General features: G+C 41.9%; 3 protein-coding genes across 3 annotated transcripts in view; 2 read left to right on the top strand and 1 right to left on the bottom strand.

The window, feature by feature from the left end:
* The window catches only part of LOC137130392 (collagen alpha-6(VI) chain-like), a 38887-nt gene extending 38450 nt beyond the window's left edge, over positions 1-437 (bottom strand). Inside the window, exon 1 of the mRNA XM_067510493.1 lies at positions 371-437. The gene's annotated coding sequence lies outside the window, so the exon portion shown is untranslated. The remainder of the gene's footprint in view (positions 1-370) is intronic.
* An 8269-nt stretch (positions 438-8706) lies between these two features.
* Positions 8707-11940, top strand: rpp25l (ribonuclease P/MRP 25 subunit-like). Its single transcript, XM_067510492.1, has 2 exons — positions 8707-8977; positions 10337-11940. Exon 2 carries the CDS (start codon positions 10337-10339, stop codon positions 11015-11017), a length of 681 nt encoding a protein of 226 aa, XP_067366593.1. The 5' UTR covers positions 8707-8977; the 3' UTR covers positions 11018-11940.
* A 1319-nt stretch (positions 11941-13259) lies between these two features.
* Positions 13260-21253, top strand: LOC137130174 (gamma-aminobutyric acid type B receptor subunit 2-like). The gene is made up of 19 exons (XM_067509990.1): positions 13260-13511; positions 14033-14170; positions 14672-14842; positions 14935-15036; positions 15577-15642; positions 15863-16051; positions 16166-16408; positions 17051-17111; positions 17518-17598; positions 17961-18111; positions 18179-18311; positions 18588-18722; positions 18800-18904; positions 19164-19274; positions 19427-19654; positions 19762-19923; positions 20423-20509; positions 20785-20888; positions 20975-21253. The coding sequence occupies exons 1-19, from the start codon at positions 13260-13262 to the stop codon at positions 21138-21140; spliced, it is 2685 nt and encodes an 894-aa protein (XP_067366091.1). The 3' UTR covers positions 21141-21253.
* Positions 21254-22078: the final 825 nt, after the last annotated feature.

Here is a 22078-nt window from a genome sequence, read left to right as displayed (position 1 = left end):
ATTACAATTTAAAAAATTATAATAATTGTGTTGCAGAAAGTGTTGTAAATTCTGGCATCTTAGGTCACCCCCCCCAAAAGTAAGGCCAATGACTTACTGGAGGATTACTGCTAGGGTACAAAATTGCTTACAAGCACACACACACACTTATTCCTAAATCTAGTCTCTTAATTTTGCTCTTAACGTGTATTTAACTTAAACTCCACAGCAAAAATAACACCTGCAAAGTTGCAATGCATTTGACACATTTTCTGCAGATGAAAATGTGAATCTGTTTTAACCACCTTTCATTTTTCAGACTGAACTCTTCAAATCGGCATTTCTGTAACATCTGCTACAACAGCACAAGAGTCAAGGCAGTGTCACTTACAGAGCTGCTGCTGAAAGAGCTCCCTCTGCATCCAAACACGAGTCCCACAGTCAGGAGCTCGAGGCTTGGTTTTGTAGATGATGAAAAGGAGGAGGAGCAGGGGGAATGTTAAATGCAAGCTGGCAGACTCAAACATGTCCTTCCCCCTCATGATTCTGCAGGAGAGGCACTAATAACACTAATGCTTTACGTCTTTTATTTATTGTGTTTATTTAGTATTATCAGAGTTGGCTTGTGAGGCAAAGAATTTCAGGAGCGTATACGTGCAGAAAAACACCAGAGTATCCCTGGTGTTGTTCATCCTTTTACAACCAATAATTATAGATATTTTATTTTAATGCAGCTTTAAAGTTGGTTTGCAGCAGTGTTTGTTAACCCACCACTGCGATTCTGTGTGAAGTCCAAAGCTCTTAGCATCACTGTTGGACAATTGAAACATGTAGTGAAAAGTTAGATTTTTTTGGGAAAATGCTGTGTTGCTTGGTCACTTAGTTCTGTTCTCATATGTGTCTGTTAAATATCAGGCAAATGCCATCGGCCCATAAGCTAATCCGCTGTGCAATGCAAACATATTGTTGCATTTGAATATAAACTTAAATTGAAACAAATACGTCTATCTCACAAACCATTGCTGGTAAACCTTGTCTACTAAACTGTTGCCTCTACCATTATCAGACTTTAAAATGCAAAAATGTGAGTGTGTGAGAGAGTGCAGGGTTCGAAGGACATTTGGCCAAAGTGGACATGTACAGGAGGGATTTCTGAAGAAGAAAAAAGGGAGGAGGAGGTGGAGGACTATAAAACTCTCTTCTGAGGAAATTCAGAAAAATACAGAGCCAGAGGAGGACTCCAAATTTCCAAACTCCAAACACACTGATTTTTTTTCCATGTAAGCTGTAATAAAAATAATTTTTTTTTTAAAGTTTGATGATTTATAGACAAATGAACTTTTTCTAGTTCTAACTCCTTTGTACAAAACATCTCACATCTCGAGTTTTATCCATTGTAGCTCAAGTTCAGTTGACTCTTGGGGGGATTTGACCAAATAATTAGAAGTTTGTTCCCGTAAATCAACCTGCAGCTACTGTTCACCTGTTAAAAATATGACAGTGCGTCGCAATTCCAGCAGAACATGGCGACAGTGGGAAAGATCAGGACTAATTCAAGGTGTCACAATTCCAAAGTTACTCCGTACAAACTGCGGCTCTCTCGAGCAGCTGCGACAGTACAAGAACAACACGGGCAACTGTGGAGCGGTTGTCAGTTGTTGGTTGGATCCCGGGCTCCTCCAGTTATATGTTGAAGTGTCCTTGAGCAAGACACTGAACCCCAAATGAGTTGTGGGATTGTGAGTGTGAATGGGTGAATAAGAAGCAGTGTTAAGCGCTTTGACTGCCAGATGGGTAGAAAAGCGCTTTTCTGAAGAAGACAGATTTCCCAGAAGTACAGAACTCGTTCCTAATAAGAATAAGATTTCCAATAAGAAAACATCTTTGAAGCTCCACTAATAGTTTTCTTCAGCCAGAGGGAAACAGATTTCTTTTATTAAACCTATGTGCTTAGATGCCTAGAGGATGTTTTCAGACGCAGGCAAGCAAGCATGTGTTGAATACAGAATGTAACTTTTGGACTCGTAATCAAAAGCAGCACATTAAAACCAACAGGATTTGGCCATCTGTGCACATCCTCTATCTGACATTGGGGCAGGAAGCAGGTTAAAGAAACCCTGAGGTGAAATCTCAACTCTGGATTAATAACCCTGACACTCAGGGTCAGGTCAATGCAATCAGACTTTTCCGGCTATTCTTGATGCCTAGAAAAAGCCATCATCAATGGAGCTCAAACACTATGATTTACCATGGCAACAGTAAATAAAGAGCAAGGCTGCCATTTTAATCCAATCCATTATGAAGACATAATATGAAGACAAATTGCGTAACATTAATGCAGATGTATCTTTTAAAAATAAGTAGTAAAAACATAAGAGTTAATACATTTACACTAATATATTTTATTCAGTGTCATTTAATCATTAACTCTTCAGTAGACCTGGAATTACTACAAGCTTTAGTCAAAGACAAGTTAAAAGGGGCGAAATTTCTATTGCAGCAGATAAAATAATCAAATAACATTACATGAATACAGACGAAGACAAAATGATGAGGACCTCTCCACAAAAAAATGTAAGATTAAAATTAACACAACAACAACAATAACTGACAGTTTCAATGTTTAGTTCTAGTGATTGTGAACAGAAATGCTGTTAAAAGCAGTTCAAATTATATTTGCAGTATTTATGTAAAGAAACTCACACACCTTTGATATGCCAAGCAGCAGCCAGTATCCTACCTGGTGTGTATCCTTTGTACGGTGTGGTGCCTGATGAAGTTGCATTGTCCTGTGTACAGATACAGGCAGGAGCCACATTTTGTCAGCCGACCCTCAGCTCTGGGGGGGGGGGTCTCCCTGCTCTGTTCCCTTTGAAATAAAGGACAGACATTATGATTCTGCAGTAGCCTCATTGTCTGGTCGAAAGGAGAATGAGGAATATAAACAGTGTAGGAATTTTGCAATGTACAAATTTGAAGAACACAGTTTAATATTTTCTTTATATCCTAATTTCTTTTACCTTCTAAAATATTTATTACTATACCACTAGCAGAACATTTTTCTGTTTTGAGCACAATTACTTTTAAAACTAAGTGTTTTTACATAATATATTCAACGCAGGACGTTTACTTGTAAATCTGCATTTACACAGTGGTATCAGACAGCAAGGGGGAAAAAGACAGTAAAGAGCATCTTGCTGTCTTATTGCCTTTACCTCTACCACATATAACTTCAAGTAAAAGGTGGAGATAAACAGTTTTTATACAATTGATGAATGTTGACACTTCTGTGACACATTCGCAATGATTGTTTTGTTCTAAGGGCAGTTTTGTCATTGAATTTTTTCAAAATATTTAGAAGCATGAAAAACAGGATTTCTAAAAATATCACTTTAAGCTATTACTCTCGTTTTCTGACATATATGGACCATATAAGTAAAATACTCAGCATAATAACATAAATTCACACATTTTCACTTCAACAAGCTTCACTCTAAAGGAGACTCCCACATCTTTCTCTGCGCACGTTTCCTGTTTCTGCCACTATCAGTCGACTGATAAAGGCTGAACAATGTGACGCACAAGCTGGCTTTTCAGTGTTATGAACTGAGGCCATTTGCCATATAAAATAAAATACTTTGAAAAACCGTCAGCCAAATGCTCTCTAGACCTCAGGTTGCCTTTGATGATTTACAAGCGTCTCTGTTTAAACCCAAGTTAAACTCTTATGAGACACAACGGTGCTCGTCACTACGGCACAGTACTCCAACACACTATAATCACGTTGGAATTTAGGTTAGTTCCTACAAGATTCACGCTGAGCATCTTACTAGAGAATTAAAATGAGCCAAATTGGATTTTTACATCAAAACAAATGTTTTTCTTGGAAAAACAAGTAAATTATTGTTCAAGCCAGTGAAAGGTCTGCTCTAGATTATTGACTTATTTTATATGGTCTTAACCCACTGCTATTTGCTTCATTACAGCAGACGACCAGTCTACTCACCATTGTGAATTATATGAAAAGGAGTTGGTCTTCACTGGCTTCTAGAAGGCATTTGTCCCCCCACTGTAGGAATGAATGCTTAAATTCACTTATTCCTGTGCACAGTTTTACATTCTTGCTACTCTTCGCTGAATACACTCACTGTCCAATCCAATACAGCAGCTCTGCCACGAATGGTTTGGTCACCTTTTTATCAATGAATGAGGGGGGCAAAACCTTACAATCCCCTCTGAATTTAATTCACTTTAGTACGACTCCACCACCCACTATGACCTCAACAAATCACCTTTCTGACAGTATCAACTTAAAAATGGAGAAATCATAAACTTGTAAAAGTAGAATTCATGTTAGAGCTGCTGTACTGGATTGCATTAGATTGCACAGGTGTTCCAATGATGTGGCGAGTGAGTATGTAAGATATGTATTCTATCTCCTGTTTAATCATATTTTTTAAATTGTATATGTAATCTCTAACCATGCAGTTTATTGGAGGATTAAGTGTATTTTATTGTTTGTGCACAGGGTTTGCAGTAAAACACATCCCTGATCTCAGTGAGTTCCCCTGTCTGAACAACATCTAATCTTAAACCAAATGTTAGTGCTCATTTGGTGCTAAAAGACCTAAAACTCAAAGTTGGTTTTTATGTGATTTTCCTCTGAATTTTTTCACTGGGAGACGGAATGTCTGCTTTGGCAGCTTTATTTCTCAGAGTCATTTCTTTGCTTGTAATTTATGCTGCTGGAAAATAGTTTGGTCCTATCAAGTTGAAAAAAAAAAATACAGCTCTTATCTTTTTTTTGGACAGTTCTGCAGCTTCATCCAGTAGTCAATCATCCTGCAGCAATGATATCTTGATCTGGACCAGACTGTTGGGAAATGTTCTGTGCATATTCCTTCTCACCAGTGAAAGACCTCTCTAGAAGTCCCATAATCCTTCCTTCGAGCACCACCCTCAGGACAAACTTTATATTTTCATCTCCATTAGAGGATCCAGCCCAAGAGCAGGGAAAGTTTGTTTCAAGTTTTCAAACTGTGGCTTTAATGAACATTGCTCCCAGCACATTATACTCTTAGTCTTTATTCTTTTAATTATTTTCAATTTCTTTTAGTTATTATGTTTATCTGTAAATTGTTTTGGTATCTGATAGAAGAACTTGAAAGAAAAAGACGAACAACAGACAAAAATGGCCAATACATTTTTTTAAAGGATGAGTTGGGGTATTTAGCCAGCTTGTTTTGGCTCATCACCAATTTACTGTTTTAAGATGAAGAGACCAGAATGGAATGACTGGATAAGTAACATAAATTCTACAGAGTGTGAATAATAATAACAAATGCCTTGGAAGTGTTTGTCTCTAAAAACTGCCTAACCAGTTGTCAAGGAAACTATGTTTTGTTTGGGCAGTTTTAGAGCTAACTGGAGGGGGGTGGGGGCAACGAGGTGGTAGTGGAAAGTTGAGTGTGTAGCTGTGGAGGTACACAGTTTATTACTGTGTTCTGTGGAATTATTTGGTTATCATTACTTTGTATTAGACTGCCTCTACAATACTACTAATAAAATGCTGACACCATTAATGCTGCCATAATAAATAAGGGGAATCACAATATTAAAGCTACAACTGGGAAAGATAAAATAACACAAACTGACAACACTATCTTTGGGTGCTGCATCAACAACATGTTCTGCCTTCACCTGTCATCAGCACACGTCCGTCTCAGCTCCACCAGCTGAGCTGAGCAGAGTTTTCAGCAGCAGTAGCTGCTTTATGTTTCACTTCTCTGTCAGCATCAGCAGTGCTGTCTGCCCCCATCACATCCTCCACACTGCTCTAACCTGCCTATTTCATGTCTTCAAACTTTGTGGAACAACCAGAGCAGCCACAGCAACCGCTCACTCCTCCACTGAGTAGCAAGGAGCACCGACAACCTTTAAGCCAAGCTTCATCCTTGGTAAAGTGCACGTTGGTATGCTGGCCAGTAAACACTGGCCAAAGATGCCCGTCAGGCAGGTAAAAGCCAGTTATAAGTGGCACTGGCCACCACTTAAAAAAAAATCACATACAATACTCATGAAAAGTTAAGGATATTGGACTTTCAGGTGAAATTTCAAAATGCACCTAAAATGCAGTCTAACCTTAACAGATGAACTTAATTGGACCTTCTCTAAACTTTTCAATGCATATGTGGAACTGTTCAATGTTTCAGTACTTGTTGTATGACATGTTGTTCTCTAACAAGGTCATTAACTGCAAAAATCATAACGTGATTCATGGATCATGTCTAATCATCCATATTGACATTTTTTGTTGTGGTATACCACTGTTCATAGCTTTCGTTTCAGATGAACACATTTCCATTGCATGCTTCTACTTAAATACCCTACAGGACTTTCATGACATAATATCAATGTAGCATGAACTTGTAGACCTAACTTTATGTGAGTATTGTAGCTACAGGTGAGTGTATTACAAAAGATGATCTCACCTTTGTGTTGAGTGTTAAGGTTTGTTTTGGAGCATGTCATCGTCTTTGATGCCATCTGATTGGCACAGGATTCACTTCCCCTTCGTCTTGGTAAACCTCAAAGGGCAGCTGAAAACATTAAGTAGTGGAAGAACACAAACTCAATACACAGCTAGAACTCAAGCTGAAGTACATGCTTAAAAATTTACAAAACTAAAAGTATTCTACGAAGAAACAATGTATTATCAACAGTACTGACTTGATGCTGTCAAAGCCTCCTTCAGATTTATTCAATAAACTCCCAAAAGGTAAAAATTATGGCAAAGAAAAGTTTTGGTAAAACAATGGAAAAAAGTGCCAAAGGTTCCAAGGAACTTGGTGTGTAACAAAAACAGCACAGCTAGTAAAATTTAACACGAGAAATTTATTCACTTTCAAGTGATTAATCTTGGACCAGCACTGAACAGCTGGGGATGGGAATGGGCTGTTAGGGGCTAGAGACACTTCAACATATAGCCGGGATCCGGGATCGAACCACTGACCCTGTGATCTGTGGACGACTGTCTTACCAACTGTAGCCGTTTCAGTAGTACCCAGCTGAAAGTCCCGTACTAGCATCTGACCGGCTGTTACTTATGCCAATACTTTCATCCCCTGCAACTTCAATGTAAGAAACGATACAGACAGTGTAACAATAAAACAATGGAGTTAAACAGACACAAAGGGGAACATCATGCGTAAAGCTGGCACAAGGTATTATTCTTGTTAACATAGGAAAGTCTGACACTTGTCAAAATAAACCCTTGTTTTCTAGTGCTACAGTTGCTTGTTTTACCAACTTTCCCTCTCCCACCCACTGACTATCTGTATCAGGTGTGTTCAGTTGGAAGATACCAACCTAGAGGAGGGCGGAGGAAGGCAGTTACCTTCCAGTTTCTGATTGGCTGATCACACCTGATTCAGGTGTAGTGGTAATAATAAATGGCAGTAATAAATGTACTAAGTTACTTGAGATAAAAAGCATTAACCACTAATAAAAGAAACCCTATTTCAGACTCTTTTCAGTAAGAAAAGCTTCTCTTCCTTTCCGCTGTTCCCTTTCAGGAGTCACCCGCCTCCGTCTAACTCTGTCCTCTGCTTCCTCTTCTCTCACTCCAACTAACTTCATATCCTCTCTCACTACATCCATAAATCTCCTCTTTGCTCTTCCTCTAGACCTTCTACCTGGCAGCTCCAACATCCAACCAATTCAGTAAGAAAATAGCAAATAAAAACTAAAAGAATTCTAAGAAGCATTAATGCAGCAGTAACCAATCAGTTTCCATCTTACACGTGTGTTCGAAGTTTAGCTAGCGGTAAACGCCAAGCTAGCAAGGCTGTAGGCAAAAATAACTAGTAAGCTTTGGATTAAGATTTAAAAAAAAAAACTATCTAACGATAGCTAGTTACAGATAGTTATGTTACCATGGAATTCTGTGCGAATGATACCGAAGATTCCAACCTGATTTCGCGAAACATACCGTTTCGAATGAGGTGCCGGAGTTCGTAGCCAATTAAAAACGTCGCGTGACCGATGACTGTGCCAAATCAACGTGTGGACAATGAGGCGCTGTGGCGACCGTGAACTCACGGGATAAGCAGAGAGGATAAAAACAAAAATAAAGTTTATAAGCAGCCATTAAGACAACGTGGCGATAGACAAGGAAGACAGACATATTAGAACAATCCTAAGTTATACAAACGTAATGCTAGAAACCTCAAATTCTTATTTAATGAATGTCATATTTACAAATCTAATGACAACACAGACTTTTATTACACACGAGACACCAGCGATGTACTGTGACACTTTAATTTTTAGAAGCCGACAGATGTTGCTTCGTTTGGAGCTCAAAGGTTCGAATCGGTACAAACCAGGATCCAGCGTTCGAAGCAAAACTTATCGAAGGCAAGACGTCGTAAATCCACGGGATTAATCACGTGACTACCCAAAGTGACGCTTCGTAGCGTCGCATCCGTATCAGAACGGTGTCGCGCTGATAACAACGTTTAGTCAACTTTTTAATTTTCTCACAGTTTTTTGTTTTAAAACGGTCTACTTTTATACTACAGGTTTTATGGAACAAAATGTAAACAATGGAAGCATAAAAACATTATATTGTGATGTTTTACTGTTACATTAATTATTTCGCTCATTCGCATGTAATACCGCGGATGGCAGCAGATGTCGCCATTTTAACTGTATCAATTGCTTGAAAACGGAACCTTGTTTCACACACTTGAGTCGGTGCTCCGGAAAGCTTCGGGTTCTCCATCATTACTTACAGAGAAACAGACACAACTAAAACCAAGAATCTAGTCATTCGCGGGTCTTGGAAACGCCAAGCCAACAAGCGAACGTCTTTCAGTACAAACGTGAAAAAACTGCAGGAAAGCGCGGTACTTCGCGACAGTTTTATCGCTATACGGTACACGATGTATGGCAGCTGAAGTAAACATGTGAAGAGCTCTGAGCTGAACACACTCTGGTAAGATTCTAAACTTACTATTCATTTAACAAACTTTAGACCGTACGTTAACACAGTGTTTTATAATTTCGGTGTTACAGCATGCAGCACATTTCGTGAGGCTGTTAGCCTGTAATGTTATCTCAATGTTAGCTTAGTTGTGCTGTAACGTTATCTCAATGTTAGCTTAGTTGTGCTTGCTAACAACCCAAATATACGAAGTTAAAGTCCGTGACTCTGAGGATTAAAGTTTAGTTTCACTGTGTTCTCAGTCCTCCGTAACATAGCATCAGAACGACTATAACTGTTCACTTGTCCGTTTAAAATAGGTTTCAATATTTTTAATAATACAACCTGTTTTTGAATCGGTTTGACACATTACTTTATTCAGCATAAACATAGTACATCTAGTACTATTAGTTTCAGTTTGATGAAAGGTGAAGCTCATTTAAACACGTTATTTCATCAGGATGTTACTTTATTTCCCAAACGTTTTGCAGAACACACAGATGTGTTAAATCTTTCAGTAACATGAGTTTGTAATATCCAAGGAACTTTTAAAATTCTAAAACTATCAAATGGAGAACCTGCAAACGCAGTGTCGTCAGGGTTTACAGTACTTACCCACTGGTGCCTTATCTGTATTTCTGAGTATAAAATATATACTTAGCTTGTCCGTTTCATTTACTGTTAGTATGAATCATTGTCTCATGTTGACCTGTCTAATGTAGGCATTAAGGATCTACACACAAACCAAACCAACACTTTTAGGATATTTAAGCACTGCCTTGTAGCACAATGATGATGTAGTACCATAGAAAGCGTGTACAAAAACATCCATTTCTCAGAATTTGTTTTACAAGATATATTCATACACCAAAGAAACATATAGAGGAAAACACAGGACTTTTTTCATGTAAAAGAAAAGAGAAGCAGTGTCATGGCAAAAATGACAATATCTGGACTTAGACACCTCAAGTGTAATCAGTAAAGAAGCTTCAACATCCAGGAAGAGAGAAGAACATCAACAGTTTCAAGCCTCCATCCTATGCAGTTCTAAACTTCATACATCACACATTAGTGTTCTAACCTGTAGAGTCACTACAGTGTGGGATCAAATGTAATCATCATTTAATAATACTTGATTTTCCATTACCACCAGGTAATGCCTCTACAAATCCAAAACCTGACTTGATTTTAATCCAGCCGGACAGCCTTGGTTCTTTTGTGTATAAAAATTCTGATGGTATTGTTCCCAGATTTTGTTTTTAAATTGTACAACAAGAAAGTGTAACAAGAAAAGGAAATTAGTGCAGGTTCATACTATTGTTGTGTGGATAATTTAACCTCCACATCTCTCTGTCCTCTCTGTGGCTGCAGATGGAGAACTACACTAAGGCTAGGACCGTGGAGCAGCCCTCTGTCTGTCCCTTCCCCGGCCTTTCCCATGACACGCCAGAGATCCGTGTCAAAGATGGCAGCAAGATTCGCAACCTGTTGCGCTATGCACTGAGCCGCATGGAGGCCAAACCCCGAGCATCTGAAGAAGAGGGACAACCCCCACCCGAAGAAGGTGGTATGGCAGTGGAAGGACAACAAGAAGCACCGACTCGACCTCTTTGTAAACGGCTTGTCTTCACGGCAAGTGGTAAGGGGGTATCCAAAGCCATCACCTGCGCAGAGATCATGAAGCGACGCATCAAGTCACTCCACCAGCTCACCAGGCTGCTGTACAGCACTGTGGTAGAGGTGTGGGAGCCCCTTGAGCCCGCCGCCGGCCTCGACAGCCTGACGGTCAGCCGGAATTTGCCTGCCATCTGGATCCTTCTTTCCAAAGAGCCACTGGATAGCAGCCAGCCTGGTTATCAGGCGCCAGGTCGTTACAATGCCCTGTGGGTTCAGTCCAATACCAAAGAAGAGGATGGAGGGTTGACTGGACAGAGAGCAGGACACCGAAAAAAAAGAGGAGGAGGCGGCGGTGATGGGAGCAGTGGCAGTAGAGGGAAGGGTCCCAGCCGTCACACTGGACGATCCAGAGAGTCCACTAAAGGACAGAGCTGATTGAGATTTGTACAAATTATAGTGAAGACATCTCGTAGAGGACCAGAGTGCTGGCTTGAAGTTAGAAGTTATTTTTGATCAAAATTCAGTTAAAATAAACTTGAAACTTTGACGATAATCCATTACAATTGATGTTTTGTTAGTTTTGTGCTGATTCTAGGGCATTTTACTGGTACATTTTTTTAATATTATTGGAAACTGTGTGTGGTCAGAAAAGCTATTGTGTGTAATATTTGAGTTTGGCACTTCATTCTTGACTCTGGAAACATCAGCTCACTTATTCTGCAGCTTTTTTCACACAGTATTCATCAAGTAAACCTGCAGCTTCCATAATCACAAATAAACAGTTTAAAAACATTGGAGTTCCTGACACAAGCTCCAGATCGATTAGGTGGACCTTGACTTGGTTGTTGTGTGAGCTGCTTTATGCACTTTTCAATTACTGTATTTGATTATTCTTGAGTAATTGAATGTAAATTGATAAAGCTTAACAACATAATGAAATTTTACAACTTTCCACTCGTGAAAAAGACATCAAGGCCTTTCATACTGAATCAATAATGAGTTGACAAATGTACACTAACAGGACAATCTGTCAAGTTCTTAAGCGTCTAAAAGCCAAATGTGATGGAAATAAGCATGAAACAGCAGTTTAAACTCCTGTAAGAAAGCTGCTTCTGCAATGCTTGATTCAGCACTGTGATGTATCAGTTTTTGTTTTCGCTTCTGTGTTCTTTAACCAGCTTGGATGAAAGCTGCCATGATCATTTTTATAGCAGCATTTCCTGCCCTCCATATGTCTTTTCCATATGTAATATAAATATGGATGTGCAGTATGTTTGATTGTTTTGGTGCCTGAAATCTGAGTTCTGAAAGTTAAAAAGCAGTTTATTAAAGAGGTCTTATTTGTTTAAGCCTGAAAATGTGTCCAGGTTCTTATTGTCCAAACCCAGAGATAAATTATAGGTAGATTTCTTGAATACTTGCCGGATCACATGACAGCTCACCTATCTTAAAATGTCATTTTTGTATCTTTCAACCTGCCACTTTGATTCAGATTGAAAAATGTCATGGGGTAGACTGTGGTTCAGACTTTTAAGAAGGGAGACGTTGTAATACCTATGTTAATTCTGACTTTTCACTCTGCTCCATCATCACATCCACCTTTGACATGGTGACCCTGTCAGGCTCAGCCGTTCTTGGAAATGTGAAGCTCCAGTGTTTTTGTTCAGTATATAAAAAGACAGTGAAATATTCCCATCCAAGTTTACCAGGGTCAAAGTCTTCAAACTGTCTGTACAGTTGTACCATGTAATGCTATAAAGAATATATATATATATATATATATATATACACACACATTAATCTCTATATATAGATATATAATTTGTGTGTATATGTACACATACATAAATACTGTATATATATATGTGTGTAGAGCTTTACCTCAACTCCCTCATTCAGGTCTACAATCCTTCCTGTCTACTGCAATCTGCCAATGAACAACGTCTTGTGGTCCCAGCGCCGCACAGAAGACACCAAGCAAAACTCCAGCTCAATGATCCCACGATGGTGGAACGAGCTTCCAAACTCTGCAGGCTCAGCAAACTCACTCCCTGCTCTTTCTTACATCTCATGAAATGTCAACACTTTTCTGATAAGAGTTTGCTTTAAAGTTTCCTCCTTGAGTTAGACTTTTGCTGCCTCGTAGCTCAAGGCAGGCAAAATGTAAATTAATTAAATAAATAATATAGTTTTTTGTTGTTTACTTGTTTTTCTTGTCTGATCAATATTTACAAATCATTTTAATATTTACTACAATGTAAAGTTGAGACAAGCTGGATGTACCAAACATTTTACTCAGATCCTTACATACTGCAAGTGATTATTTGATTATCAGAGCAGATGGCTGTGGACTATAAATGGATTAATTGGTTTATTGTTTCAGCACTATAGTTCGGATTTGTGCAATAATATATTTCAGTTACAGTAAACACACTGATGGTTTATTGGTGGTAAGTCGATTCCTGTTCTTTAATAAGGTAAATGTGGTGTTATTATGGTGAGAGCCCCCCACTGTGTGACTGTGGAACCTGTAAGTCTGTGCAGGGGCATCTGGTGACATCTTGTGTTGGTGTTGATCCTTTTATCTCCTCAGTCGGCCTCCTCAGCCTCTCAGCTGTTACAGGGATTAGAGTTCCCCTGCGGAGCGGAGAGGAAAAAGTGAGCAGTTGAGGCAAAGATGGAGCCGTGTGGATGTGTGGAGGTGTCGCGACTGCTGCTGATGCTCCTCTGCTGGCCGGTGGTCGGGTCGGTGCTGGCTCCGGTCCGCCACCCTCTGCCTGTGCTGTGGATGATGCCAGTCTCTTCTGGGTCGGGCAGGGGGAATCTGACTGCAGTGGCCCCAGCTGTCAGACTGGCTCTGCAGGACCTGAAGAAACAACCACCACCATTGGGAAACTATGAGATCCAGCTCCAGCTGCTGGACTCACAGGTTGGTGTCAGATGTGTGTGCAGAGAAGCTTTCATCCAGTTGTCCCACTGAGCGCTTTATTAGGTACAGCTGTACCAGCCCTGCTCTGACAAGTTTCTTAATGCATTGTCATATTTAGGGGCGTTTCTGTGTTTAAACTTTCTTTACATGCAGGAGGGATTCACAATTTTAGGAACACTTGGACATGATGTGGTCCTGTGCACCAGCACCTTTTTGAGCTCAATAAAGTCATTTAAATGCATTAAGAGATTTATTCAGTTATGTGGTATTAGATTGCATTCTGTTATTCACGTTGTAGCTATTAAACATATCAGTGAGCGTATTCCTTACTGTTGTGAGCTACAGTTTTGCTATGAGCTCAGAGAAACAGACAACACAGTGACCAGATTCAGTTCAGTTATGAAACAGTTTTGAAGAGCAGGCAGAATTAAGTGTTAAACCCAAACACACAAACGTGGCCTGAATGAGCCCAGTGACCTTGTCTGGTAGCAGAATTTCATGTTGTCTCTACTGGTTTATAGTGTGATCCTCCCACATCACTCAAAGCCTTGTTTGATGCCATGTGGGCCGGACCCAAGTACCTGCTGCTGTTTGGAGGAGTGTGTCCACCTGTGACGGCACTCATCGCCCGCTCTCTGCCAGCTCTCAGCCTGGTGCAGGTACGAACCCTGAATCCTGCATCCTGTGGGTGTTTCTGCTGTTGAATGAGAGTATTTTTTGTTTAGGACTAAAACAACAGCAATTCATTCATTTGCATGTAGAAAGAAACTGTAAATATGAGAAACAGATTCTCTGGTTCGGGTTCTTTTTGTGTTTCTGTTATAAACAGTGAACATAAAGTTTTGTTCAGATAAAAATTAAATCCACAGGGTCGCTGAAAACATAAATACATAAACCACTCTGTTTTTTGTGTAGGAAATGTGTAAGTGTACACATTATTTAGTGGGGTGTGGTCTTAAATAAAGTTTACAATTTTCCAGGATGTTGCATGTTCTGTTCTACGATGAACTGTGTTCCCAATAAAAGTTTGTTCCCTCACACGTTTGCATTTGAAGGAATGACAGCAAAACCTGACTGGACCCAACTGATAGGGGTCAGTAATGAAACACCCTCGGAAAACGATTAGTGCGTTTACTGATGCATGTTCTCTGATGTTCCAGGTGTCTTTTGGGATCAAGTCCCCCAGCCTGTCCAACAAAAAGTCGTATGGGAACCTGTTCAGTACGATGCCATCAGACCGAGCGTTGAACCAGGCTGCACTGAAGCTACTGCAGCGCTACAAGTGGACCAGAGTTGGTATCATTACACAGGAGGGATCCAGACTCTCAGAGGTGATGCTACGATACTACAGGGACCTTAATGAGAGAAAGGCTTTTTTCCTCTCCGTGCGAAGCTTCAAGTCAGGTTTTCTTTGTTTCTCCAGATGAAGAACGATCTCATGAGACAGCTGCTGAAGGCTGATGTTCAGGTTATTTCCACAGGAAGTCTCTCTGATGACGCCTGCAGCAGCTTGAAGAGGCTGAAGGTACTGAGGGAGCATTAGACCACAGCAGAGTACAATAAAGGGGAGCGACTGTGGCCCAGGAAGTAGAACGATCATCCAACAATCCTGCAGTTGTTGGTTCGAAGTCTCCTTGAGCAAGACACTGAACCCCAACTTAGTTTGCTCCCACTGAGTGTTGGTGAGCTGCTCAGCAGTGCTTTGAGGGCCAATAGGCGGAAAAGTGCTATATAAATGCAGATCATTGACCATTTAGAGCACAGCAGGTAATAGTGCAGGAGATGTGCATGAACAGGACAAACACGTTGTAAACTGACTGTAAATTGAAGCACTGTCTGGTGCCCACATGAGCACAGGAATCACAAGAGAGTGGAGGGGATTGTTTCCCATTTGACTGAATATTCAAATGGATGGGGGAAACACCCTCCTGGGATTCTCCCAATCCTGTCTCTCGACAGCACACCTTTGATACGTTTGTTTGCTTCCAGCTAGTCACCTGACTGTGGTTTTAAGACAGACTTGAAAAACTGTGAACGTGTCTCTTATCAATGTTTTACTTTGCAGGAACGAGACGTTCGGATTATCATCGGACAGTTTGAGGAAGATTCAGCTTCTGAGGTTTTCTGCTGTGTAAGTATGTGATATCAGAAAGAGCAGGTAAAGTCCTGGTCATTCAGGCCTAATGATAAGCAGGGTGAATCACTCATATGTACTAAAACTAGAGACATACAAAGCAGGTTGATGAGACTTGATGAAGGTATATAAATGATTCGGAAGGTTTGGAAAAGTCCCACGATGAAAACGTGAGAAGTGAAGCAGCTGTGAAGTTTTTTCTCTCTTTGATGATCAGGCGTACAGACTGAACCTGTTCGGACCTCGGTACCAGTGGATCGTTGTTGACGGAGGAAGCGGTGGATGGAGGCTGGGGTGGCAGGAATCCGGCTGCACGGCCAACAGTCTGCTGATGGCTGCAGACGGGTCCATCAGGCTACAGATCAGACCCCTCAGCAACAAGAACACACCGGGAATTTCTGGACGGGTCAGGAAAGTTTCCCTCTGCTCAAATAACACACCGGTCTGTGGTGCTCTTTAATCCGGACCGCAGTCCAGTCCCTTCACCATGTTGCAGGACTGACCTGCTGTATGTCTGCAGACTCCCGTGGACTACCAGGACTCCTACCTCCAACAGCTGATCCAGGAAGGGTCAGAGGTCAGCCCCCTCCACTCCTTTGCCTACGATGCCGTGTGGGTCGCTGCCAGAGCTCTGGGTCAGGTGATGGAGGCGGTGAAGCACAGAGAGAAGTACAGCGTCCAGAGGAATGTGACAGTCAGAGAGGAGGAAGTGCAGAAAATGCTGCTGGAGGCAGTGAAGAGCACGCTGTTCGAAGGAGTCACGGTGAGACTTACACACCTGTAACACTGCAGCTTTAACTGAGCTCTAATGTGTGAACTGAGGAGGGAGGTGGAGACAGTGATCTGTGCAGTATCAGGGGTGTAATTAAATTACCAGTACTAATTACATTTAGTCATATAGCTGATGTTTTTAACCGAAGTGACTTCCAGCTGTGGAGTCATGGAGAAAACATCTGAACAAAGTGCTGTGAGCAGAAATGTTTCTGTTTCATGAGATGCAAGAAAGACCAGATAGGATTTTCTTTAAGGTTTAGGTGGATAGAAGCTTTCAGATCAGTTCTGTCTGGTTCTGGTAATGTTAGTAACCAGTCAAAGGCACTTCAGTATGTGATCGGAGGAGCCGGGGATTGAACCAACTACTGTGAGATTAGTGAACAACCGCTGTACCTTCCTGCGCCACCGTCAACCGATAACTACTAGTACTGAGGTACTACTATCAATACTATTGCAGGTTAAACTACCAATGTGTGAATAAGAAGCAGCGTAAAGCTCTTTAAATGCCAATAGGTAGAAAAGTGCAGAGCATTTACTACAATATAATGTTTTCCCTCAGCCTTCTTAAGCAGCAGGTTTCCCCATGTTTATCAGATACTTGGTTTTTAGTCCATGTCTTTATGGTTTTCAGGGTCCAGTTTTCTTCAGAAACGGGGAAAGGATGGCATTGATCGAGTTGATCCAGTTTCAAGGTGAAGTACAGTGACTCACATGTAGCTGCTCCATTTAAGTATTATTATATAAGTACATAAGTATTGTGTGCATATTCAGTACAGCTGGGTGCCAAAGTTTCCATCCTCTTATTGTGAAAAGTCCAAGAGACTAAAATAAAGATCATTTTCCATTAACATAACATTTATGTGGACATTTAACCAAGAAAATCTTTCTTCACCAGAAATAATTTAAAGTTTATCATACTTTTGTTTTAATTAGCTTTTTATTATGTGTGTGTGTGTGTGTGTGTGTGTGTGTGTGTGTGTGTGTGTGTGTGTGTGTGTGTGTGTGTGTGTGTGTGTGTGTGTGTGTGTGTGTGTGTGTGTGTGTGTGTGTGTGTGTGTGTGTGTGTGTGTGTGTGTGTGTGTGTGTGTGTGTCCTCAGGCAGCAGCGGTGTGTTGGTGGGTGAGTTCAACACCAGCAGCCAGCAGCTCCGACTGATGCACCACCTTCTGAAGTTCAAAGGTCAGACAGGAATACAATTATGTACAGATAAACAGTATGAGTACATGTACACGGTCTGACACAGAAACAGATGCAGCTTGATCTGTGGGCAGTGCTCTGACTTTCTATTCCCTGTGTGACCTGTTTGATCAGGGTCTGTACTGATTTTCTGATTGTTTGTGTTATTTTGTGAATTTAGTGCTGAATGTGTGATTCTCACAGGTGTAGCACACCTGCACCTTTGTCCTGAGACTCTTTATGACATTTTTTAAAAAAAAAGGTTCTTTTGCCCTTTAGTAGAGACTCTGATGGATTCAATAATCAATAATCGGCTGAACAACTAAACTTTAGTGAAACCTAAACTGATTCGGTTCTTCCTGCAGGTCCGGGACCAGCCAGAGACCAGGCTCTGGTCCATCTGCAGCGGCATCATGTCAGTCTCCTCCTGTTCAGCATGGTGTCATCAGCTGCGGTTGGGACCATCTTCATCAGTCTCCTAATCATCCTCTGCCTCAGGTACAGCTCCTGTTCACAGTTACTGTCTGTCTCTGCTAGTCCAAAAGGTTTGGTGTCGTTACTGCTGCTCTCCGTCTGCCTCCAGGCGGCCGAGGTCCAGCGGTGGATCCCAGGACCAGCTGCTTCTGCTGGGTGTCCTGCTCTCCTCCTCCTCAGTCCTGGTCTCTGGTCTGGATGGATCCTTCGTGTCTGACTGGACGTTAGAGATCTTCTGCTCTGTGAGTTCAGCATTTTCTGCTCAGGCTGCAGGACAGTACATGAGTGAAAGGCCTGGGAACCTGGGCTGGTTTTGTCAGCCGGGCATCTCTGCAGGTCTCCATGTCCTCATTTGGACTCATAACTTTTACACATTATTTTTTTATTTTATTGTAAATCTTATAGAGTGCAGCACATTTGGTTCTATATATCTTTACTCTATTATTTGCTTTAGTTGACAGGAAGTGACATTTTGTTCATGAAAAACCTCCACATTTCCAACAGTTTTGCTTCTGCAGGTTCGTCTGTGGACTCTCTCGGTGGGACACACTGTGGTCGTCGCTTCACTGTTCATCAAATCATGGAGAGTTTATTCACTCGTCAGCATCGAAACAAAGGTAAATCAACAGAGTCTGATTTTAGTGTCCGAACCTGTTTGGACCAGTTGTTTAACAGATGCTGAAACAGATGAAACGCATGAAGCTTTTCTTTCTCTGTGTTCCAGACACAGGGCACATTTGTGCTGCTCGCCGTGCTCCTGTTGGATGTGTTTGTTTTAACCTCCTGGCAAATACTGGACCCCCTCAGACGGGTGGTCATACAGCACAACTCAGAGGTAACAGAAGCCACTACAGCAAGAAACCAGGTTCTGTCCTCTTCTTTCAGAAGAAAGCAGAACTGTAAATTACTTCCTTCATGGGTGAACAGAAAGTCAAGGTGCTGATGGGAAATGTGTTTAAGCAGAGGAGACATTCGTGTTGATTAGTCTGAGCACAGGGCAGCAGGACTATTTAGAGAATCGGGATCTTAAAGACCATCCCATGGTTGAAGGAGTTTCTGAGGTGGTCTGGTGGAGTAATAAATATTTCTTCCAGACTGAACCTGCTGATCAGGACGCGATCATCCGTCCGTTCTCTGAACACTGCAGCAGCACCAACATGGATCTGTGGCTCACAGCTGTTTACGGATGCAAAGCACCTCTACTGGTCAGTGCACGCTGTACACGGGCCAGCTGATCTGAGCCTGTTCATTCAGGATTTGTTGATTGATAAACTTGTGAGGCCACAATCAGTTACCAGTCTGCACTGAAAAGTCTCAGACACGTGTGAGATTGAACACGGTTTGGCTGTTTCTGCAGGGTCTTGGATGCTTTGTAGCCTGGAGCATCAGGTCTGTGCAGGTGGAGCCGCCTGCTGTCAGCAGCAAACACCTGACTCTGTGCATGTTCGCTGTGACCGCGTTCAGTGTGTCAGGAGTTTTGGCATCGTTGCTGATATCCCACAATCCCTCTGTTCAGTTCTGTCTGAGCAGCATCCTCATCCTCTGCTGCTGCATCTTCATCCTCAGCTGGACGTTTGTACCCATGGTCAGTGTGATGCTCTGCGCCCTATTCACAGTCTCTTAGTTTAGCGTTGAACTTGTTCCCTGTAGACTGTATAGTCAGAGATGCCTTTTTAAATCATGTGTTTGTAGCTTTCCTACTTGTGGTGCGGCGGCAGTGAGCGGCAGCGGCCGTCAGAGCTGCAGAGTGAAGCTGCAGAGCAGGAAGACGGAGGCAGCGTGAGCAGGTTAAACCAGCAGCTGAAGAGTCGGACGGCACAGGTGACAACTCTGAAACAAATTTTGTTCACAAACCACTGACTGCTCAATTTCTCTGTCCTCAATATATTTCCGTTCTTAGTCTGGATGGTAGTAGGTTTCAGGGTGCAGTGGTCCTCACTGGGGTTGGGTTTTGCCTCTGGCTCTGGTTTTAGATGATGAACCACCTGCTCAAATCATCTTACCAATGTTGTAGACACGACAGCACTAAAGTCCTTCACAACAGTGTCCTGGACAACAGGGGGGTTGACTCAAATTCAGCACTCAGTCACTGACAGTGTAGTTTGGACAGTGTAGCGTTTGCAGGAACAGTTGGCAAACTGAACAGGTGAGGTTGGGGTCAGAGGGCAGAAACAGCTTGACAGGCTTCTGGAAAGTCAGAGGGGCAAAAAAGGCAAAGTCTAAAACAAACAGTCAGAAAACAAATCAAGCTGGACACAGCAAAGACTTTCCCGTCTGACAGAGGAGAAACAGAAAGTGTGTGTGTGTGTGTGTGTGTGTAACACCGCAGTGCTGTTTGTTGTGTTGTTTGCAGCTGGATGTGGAGATAGAAACCCTGACCATGCAGCTCTGCGAGACATCAGAGTCTGAGGAAGTTCACGTGACGACAATAAGCGGTGACGTAACCAAACCAAATGCCATGAATAAAGTGCACAGTACAAAAACATATAATGACACATTACTACAGATGAATCAGATGCCATAATGTTTGTGGTGGAGCAGCTCAAAGTCTACAAAGTGGTTCCATGGGAAGTAGTACAGGTTTGCATCATCAGCTCTTCTTCTTCACTGTTGTCTGTCTCACAACCAGGCTGGAGATCTGACACAGCAGAAATACAACATACAACCCACAAACACTGGAAAAATGTGTGTGGAGGTTTGTCTGTTTTCATCTAACTGGACATTTTTCTGCCTGCAGGCGAAATACGACCTGATGAAGATCAGGACGGAACCTGTGAGAGACAAGCTCCAAGTCCAGACCACATCAACTCTCCTGAACAGTGAGTCCAGATCAAAGCGTTTGTGCTTGTGTATGTGCCCGTCTTTCGTTTCTCTACCCACACGTTCTGTGCGTGACTTCTCTCAGCGTGCAGCGGCGTCTGTCCGTGCAGCTTCCCATCCTGCATCACTCCTACCTGCCCGCGGTCGGTGGAGTCAGCTCCAGCAGCTCCAGTGTGTTCGGCAGCCAGGAGGAACTGGTGACCACGATCACATCAGCTGACCACACGCAACGGCAGCCACGCTACCGATGAACCAATGAGGCGGCAGAAATACGTACAGCTGCAGGCTTTCACACTCCTCTGATATTACTGTAAAATACTGTGAGACTGTTATTGGTTCTCTCTTTGCTTTGTACACAAAATAAAAAAACTACAATTTGGAAGAAGACGGTTACTGTAATTTTATATAATAAACCCAACATGTGCAGGAACTAGTTTGATCAAAGTGCAGAGAAGCTGCTCAGTGTTTCTGTTTGCTGTTGCAGAATGTTGGAGGTTTGGAGATATTTCTCCAATTACAAAATCCAGCCAAACATGAGCTTTGACCTGCTGCAGTTTACACCTGTAACCTGGCCAAACGCATTCCAGTAAGTTCAGTCGGTGCTCTCGAGCTGCTCTGCAGGATCCCATGTTTGAGTTACAGTATGTTCTCATTTCCTGCACTGCAGCCAAACTCAGACGAGGCAACAAAAACCTTTAGCTTTGCCTGGTTCATTTATACTGATGAAGGTTTGTTGGTGGTGATGAGGGTGGTAGAAGGAAGCAGCATTAATGGCTTTTAGGAGGTTGGACTTTATTAGACATTGCATGTTTGTGCGGGACACTGGAACTTTAGTTTGTTCTCTCAGCATCATTTAGAATGAACCGTTATTGAACCGTTAAATACAGAAATATATAATATGTCATGTTAACCAGTGAACCAGTTAATGAGTTTTATGAAGAAAAAGCCCTTTCGGAGACTTCGGGAAATGCATTCTGGGACATGTAGGATAACATCATAAAGAGGCATTTGTCTCTCGAGAACATTCAGCTCCATGCAGTAGATTTTTCTCTGCTCTGACATGTTTTAAAATCCACTTTCTTCCGGGACCCGATTGTCCCCAGAATGTCCTGCTATCACCAAAGACCTGATAAAACCCGCTGTGTTTGCGGTGTGGAAATAACTGATGCAGCCTGCCAGGTCATGGGAC

The sequence above is a fragment of the Channa argus genome, chromosome 7, assembly GCF_033026475.1.
Source record: "Channa argus isolate prfri chromosome 7, Channa argus male v1.0, whole genome shotgun sequence".
Taxonomy (NCBI): domain Eukaryota; kingdom Metazoa; phylum Chordata; class Actinopteri; order Anabantiformes; family Channidae; genus Channa; species Channa argus.
Note: the sequence above shows the minus strand (reverse complement) of the source record. Positions and strands in the feature narration are given on the sequence as shown.